Source organism: Pseudopipra pipra, chromosome W (assembly GCF_036250125.1).
Source record: "Pseudopipra pipra isolate bDixPip1 chromosome W, bDixPip1.hap1, whole genome shotgun sequence".
In the NCBI taxonomy this organism is placed as follows: Eukaryota; Metazoa; Chordata; class Aves; order Passeriformes; family Pipridae; genus Pseudopipra; species Pseudopipra pipra.
The window spans coordinates 25,663,068-25,669,275 of record NC_087580.1 but is presented as its reverse complement, the minus strand read 5'-3'; the positions used below and the strand labels follow the sequence as shown (position 1 = coordinate 25,669,275).

Genomic DNA, 6,208 nt, shown 5'->3' with positions numbered 1-6,208 from the left:
TCCTCCTCCACGCCCCATTTGCGTGGACTTCGCTTCCGTGGTGCCGCTGCCACAGCACCAGTTTCTCGGTCAGATGACTCTGAGGAGGACCCAGAACTCACAGATAAGGAAAAAGATTTAACCTTTCACTCTCCTGACTTGCCTGACAAATGGGCGCGAGTGCGGGGGGGGGCGAGACTCGCAGGGGACACGACAGTCTTAAAAGATTTCCCAGTCCTGGTCTTGCCTGACCAAGACCCTTACTGGGAGAGTCTGTCACATGCTCTTATTAAAGATGTAAGGCAAACAGTAACAGACCACGGTTTGGGGGCTTTGCACTCAGTCTGTCCCCTCGCAGCCTTCTGCCACCCACCCCCTCCCAGATTCCCTCAAGGCTTCCCTCTCCCTTGTCCCATCAGGGCCTCCACAGCACCTCACCCCTTCCTGGCCTCCCAGTGCCCCCTCCCCTGCGGGTCTCCCCCAGCCCCGCCAACCTGCCCGGCAGCGGCGCAGCCCTGAAGGAGCTCCAGAGGAGCTGCTCCAGAGGCACTTGGGAGCCCGGAGCAATCCAGCCAGTAACACACAGGCAGGACACAGACGCTGCTTCCTGGCTGGGGAGGGCTTGTGGCCAGATCCAAGGACAAGGTGCTCAGGGATCCCCACAGCTCCAGCCTCTGCCCCTCCCCTCTGCTGCAAGCGTTGAGGCTCCAGAAGAGCCACCAAAGGCCAAGGGGCTTCTGCCCACTTTTGCTGGCACGCTGCACAGCGGGGCAAGTGTTGCTGAGCACAAGGACCCCTTTTCCCCTCTTCTCCAAGGCCCTGTGCACACTGGGCACCAAAAAAAACTCCTGGGCTTCTGTATGTGATAACATGGATGTAATATTCCCATGCTGAGCTCAAAGGAGGTGCTTGCAGGGAAGAGGCATCTTCCCCACAGGCTCAGGTGGCCCCAGGAGATGGAGCTTCCTGCATCAGTTCTCCACAGAGCTGCAGCAGCACAGGCAGACACTGCCCTGCGGAAAAGGCCGGGTCTGCCATGCTCTGCACAGCCAGTCTTGGAGCTGCTGGAATCTGCAGTAGGGAGCCATCTGTACAGCACTTGGCACGTAGCAGTGTTGAATTGCCAGGCCTGCCATGGCGAGTCTGATGTCTTCTGTCATGCCTCTATGGGCTGGAAGAGGCAGGAACGGAGACTACCAGAATGGGAAGAATGAAGTTCTCCGTACAGCTCTGATGATGTGGAGCGTTTCCTGGGCCAGGTTTGAGACGGCAGGGCTGTCATCAGTCATGTCTTGAAGGGCTGGAAGAGAAAGGAAGAGAGCCAAGGTGAGAGGCCAGGGGTGTGGGGACGTGAGGAGCCCCTCCTGCCAGGGCCATCCCAGCCAGCTCTTGCCATGGGCAGGAGGGAGCAGGGCCCAAGGGGATCCGCTGGAAGGTGCTCTCGCTCACCCTGGCAGATGAGCTGCAGCTCTGGCTGCTCCTGCTTCATGGACCTGGCGGCGATCCCTGGGAACACAGAGCCTGTCAGGCCCCAGAGGCACAGGTCCCCCGCAGTGGCACTGCCAGCCCGGCCACACGGCCTCCTGCCCTGGCAGGGCTGAGCCCGGGGCCTTCCCGCATGGGGACGCCCCAGGGCTGGGCTGGCACAGGGCGGCAGCAGGCGCTCGGGGCCACTCGGGGCTCCACATGCCCTGGGCCGCATCCTGCTGCCGCTGCAGCAGCCGGGGCTGGGGCCGAGCTGCAGCGGGGTGGGGAGGGACCCCGGCCTTGTGGCTCACCCAGAAACTTGATGGCCAGCTTTCGCAGGGGCTCCTCTGGGCTCTCCAGGAACGGCAGGGCCTGGCGCACGTACTGGCCCACTCGGCTCCTGTCCTTTTCCAGCTGCAAAGAGCGCCAGGGCATGGAGGGAAGGCTGGGCTCAGGCTCTGCCCCTTGGTCGGGCACTCCCAGCCCCCAGCACGGGGCTCCCCTGCCCACAGAGCCCTGAGGCCTGGCCAGCAGCTGCTGGGGCCGGGCTTTGGGGGGAGCAGAGGGCTGGGTGCTCCCAGCTGGGAGCTTTGGGGGCTGGGGCTTTGGGGCCGTCCTTACCAGGCACTCGGGAAACCTCCATGGCTGCTCCATGGTCACCAAGTTCTCAAGATCCCTCCACTTCAGGAACCTGGCTGCACCAAACAGTGCTCTCCGAGAGGCCTGCACAGCAACAGAGAGCGGGCCATGGCACCGCAGCCCAGGGCACAGCACCCGCATCCCTGCACCAAGGCCAGGAGGAGGCTGCAGGTGACCATGGGCCAGGGCAGGAGGCACAGCAGCCTCCTGCCATGGGGACACCAGAGCCCATGAGTCCTCACCTCTGCCACACGCTGGTTCTCATTGTGCCAGTTGAAGTAGAATGGCACCAGACTCAGGTACACGTGTGGCTTTAGGCTCTTGCTCCTCTCTGTCGCTTCCATCAGCTCCCGGAAGAGGAGCATGGAGAGCTGCTGCAGCTGGCTGTGCTCCTGGTGCAAAGGAAGAGGAAAAGACCTCAGCACTGGCTTCTCCAGGCCCACCGGGGCACAGGCCTGAAAAGACACTGGGCCCCAAGTTTCCTGGCAGCACTCAGTGCCCACGATGAGGGGCACAGAGCCTTACGTTGTCAAAGAGTGGCCGCAGCGCCTCAAGCAACTTCAGGGCTATTGGGCTGGATATTTGGATGATTTTCAAGCCCAGCACATTGATGAACACAGTGAGAGTCATCTCAACCGCGTCCGTGTCTGCATCCTGCAGTAGCTCCAGGAGGCTTTCATTCAGGCTCTGGATGCTCTTAGCCTGTGTGGAACACAATGCTGTGGTGCAGCCCCACGCTGCTGCCGCGGGGCCCAGAGGCCAAAGGTGCGTCCTAAAGGAGTTGGGCAGCTGAACGGGGAGGAGGAGAGCTGGGAGCAGCTGCCACAGCTGCCAAAGGCCAGCCAAGGCCAAGCTACTGCCTTGTACAGCCTCACGCTGCCGGCCCAGCTTCAGCCCCTGCCCCCTGCTCACCATTGAGGGAGCCTTGCTGAGCACCACCAGGCCTCGGAGCGCCAGGCGACGCCTCTCCGGGCACTGACTGCGCAGGTGCCTGGAAATAATCTGCAGGATGCTGGGCCCATATTGTCTAGGGATCAGGCAGTGCAGGACCTGAAAGGCAGGGAGCAGTGACGGGGTGCCCAGCCGGCAGGAGCCCGGACCCGCCCGGGGCTGGGCCCAGGCAGCAGCACAGGGTGCAGGCACCGTCCCGGGCGGCTGCGGCTGTGAGAGGGCAGAGAGGGGGAGGCAGCTGGGCCAGGCAGCGCTCGCCATCAGGCTCACCTCCACCAGGAACGCCAGGGCAGGCAGTTCCCAAAGGGGCTCTCCCCTGCTGAGCCGCGGGAGCAGGCTGACGGCGATGCTGCGACCGAAGGAGCAGGAGACACGGCATAGCTCCCTGCAAGGGGGAATAAAGGTGCCAGAGACCCTGAGCCAGGTGGGCAAAGCTCTCCTGGGACTGACTCACACAGGCCTGGTCTTTGACCACCAGCCCAGGAGAGGACATGGGCACTTTGGGAGGTGGCTCCTCCTGTGCAGCCGCCTCTCTCCGCCTTTTCCACTCTGCTCAGCCATCCCTGGCTGCCAAGGCCCTCTGGCCCAGCAGCACGGGCACTGTGAGGGGTGGCCTGTGCACAGGGCAGAAATGACCTGTGGGGGTGTGGGGCAGTGGGGAGAAAGGGCTCTCACCTGGCCAGCAGACCCACTGCATAGTGGTGGGTGTCAGCCTTGAGGAGCATGTCCCAGCCACACTTGCGACCGATCGCCATCAACACGTCCTCATCCAGCAGCTGGCGCAGCAGGGCTTTAACAGTCTGCACTGCAAACCTGTGTGCAGAGCACAGCCCAGGTCAGGCCCAGAGCCCTGGCCCCAGCCCCGAGGGCGTGGCAGGGAGAGGGGACTGGGATGGAGCACCTGTTGGGGTTGGGGGGAAGGCTGCGCTGCTCCCGGCATCGCCTCCAGAAGGTCTCGACCTCCTCTGACATCTCCTCTGTGCTGATGAAAACTTGGAACAGCAGAGTCAGAAGGAGGCGCGGGAAATTGTCCTTCACTGCACTTGGGCACCAGGAGTGGGACAGCTGGATGATCTCCCAGAGTGCCACAGTTGCCTGCCAAAGACAAAGCACCCAGAGACAGCTCTCAGGGCCCAGATGTCCATGTGGCAGGGCCCAAGCGTGGCAGGGACAGGCCAGAGGAGACACAGGGGGATCCCCCAGCCTGGTGTCCCTGAACCTGCCCCTAAGCCAGGCTTGCAGCCCAGTGCCTGGGGCAGGGAGAAGCAGTGGTGAGGGAGGATGGAAAGGCGTCCCAGAGGCAACCTGGGAGCGAGCAGAGGCCAGCTCAAGAAACTCACAGCCAGGGCAAAGACATCCCTCTCATCCCCATCAGAGGTGCGTCTCCTGTGCGCTGGCCAGTATTCCAGCACATGGAAGAGGATCTGCAGCACCGGCTCCTTAGTCCATCTGGAGGAGATGAGTGTCTTCCACATGGTGCGAGCAGCTCTGTGGAGTCACAACTCTGGCTCAGGGGGGTCTGGGACACAGCTCTGTGGCCTGGGCAGCTGCGGGGCCCAGGTGACAGAGCCACGGTGCCTTGTGGGGTAGGGAGGCAGGTTGGCCTCAGGATTGGAGGCTGACATGCCAAAGCTGGCAAAGAGAGGAGCTGGAGTGTCCTGGAAGTCTCCATGTCTCTGGCACACCATTTGGGACAGGCTGTCCAGGGGGATGGGGTCTAAAGGCAGGTGAGCCTTCAAGGCAGGTGGGCCCCATACCTGTCACAGGCTGGGGCAGAGCGCAGCAGGGTCACTGCGACATCCGTGGGGTGTGCCTGGGTCAGCAGGACCAGAGTCTTGTCCAGCCTGTGCTCATCAGACACATTGGACGTGAGCCACTGGTGGATGCACCTGACAATGGCTGGCACCTGGAGGGGACATGGGGGACAGTTGGAGAGCTGCCAGAGCCAGTAACTTGCCCAGCTTCCCCCAAGAAGTGCTCCCCTTGCCACCACACTCTGCTGGTCTCAAAGGCTGAGGGGGTCCAGCGCAGCCGACGTGAGGGGCCACAGCATCCCTGGGGGACTGGAGCCCTGGCCACAGGCTGCTTACTTGCTTTGCTTTGTAGACACCATTCTCCACAAGCATATCCAGCAGGGTAGCGCTGGTCTGGGCATTGAAGAGGTCTGAGTTTGCCGTGTCCCCAGTGGCCATGAAAGTGGCCTCTTCATGCCAAATGCACGTGATGAATCTGCAAACCAGCTACAGGAGAAAGGCAAGGAAGAGAGAGGGATGTCCCCTGGAGGGCTGCGACAGCGGTGCTGGGCTGAGCAGTGAGAGCAGGCCCAGCCCAGGCGGGGATGGCTGCAGGTACCTGTGCTGCCCTGCGGAAGCGGCCACGGGCACGGAGCTGCTCTTCTGTCCGCTCCTGGCCTGCATCTGGCAAAGAGCGAGCGTGCTCAGAGCTGAGGGTGTGCGGGAGAGGCCGGAGAACACAGCCCAGGCCTGGGCTCCAGGAGCAGGCAGGGCCAGCCCCGGGATGCCCAGTGGATGGAGCACGGCTGCCAGGAGATCAGCCCCGGCCCCTCTGCCCCCCTCCCTTTCCCTGGGCATGTCCAGAGGGGATGGGCAGGATGAGGCCAAGGGGGCTGCAGCCACCAGCCCTGTGGCCCAGCTCCAGCACTCACCCTCCTGCGGGGGCTGCACCTGCTGCACCTCTTCAGGCTGCTGTGCTGGAGCAGCCCTAGGGCTTTCCTCCTTCTCCTCCTCCTTCACCCAGGCCAGCTTGGGCACCGTGGGGGGTCTCTGCTGCATGTCTCCATCTGGTGTTATGGCTACCTGCAGCAGAGATGCCATGGAAAAGCTTTGGCTCCCCAAGTCCTGCAGTCGTGCCTTGAAGGCAGCTGCAAGAGAGAAGCCTGGGAAATGCCTCGCCTCATCTCGTCCCACTGTCTGGCCTCAAGGGCACCTGCCCCAGGGACTGGAGATGCCTTGAGCAGCCCCAGGTCCCCAGGTCCCACAGTCTGGCCTGGAGGATGCACAGGGGAGAGGTGGAGAGCTGCCAGAGTGAGCAACTTGCCCAGCTTCCCCCGAGAAATGCTTCCCTTCCCAGCACACTGTGCCAGCCTCAAAGGCTGAGGGGGCCCAGCGCACCCAGCTTGGGGGGCCACAGGCTGCTTACTTCAGCAGAGACA

The 6,208-nt window shown here is 62.9% G+C and overlaps 1 protein-coding gene across 1 annotated transcript; it reads right to left on the bottom strand.

Annotated features, from left to right (window-relative positions):
• Positions 1–833: 833 nt before the first annotated feature.
• Positions 834–3,000, bottom strand: LOC135406406 (uncharacterized). The gene is made up of 7 exons (XM_064640801.1): positions 2,953–3,000; positions 2,611–2,787; positions 2,328–2,567; positions 2,068–2,169; positions 1,758–1,860; positions 1,429–1,485; positions 834–1,279 (listed from the first exon to the last, which is right to left on the bottom strand). The coding sequence occupies exons 1-7, from the start codon at positions 2,998–3,000 to the stop codon at positions 1,173–1,175; spliced, it is 834 nt and encodes a 277-aa protein (XP_064496871.1). The 3' UTR covers positions 834–1,172.
• Between the last annotated feature and the right edge of the window lie 3,208 nt (positions 3,001–6,208).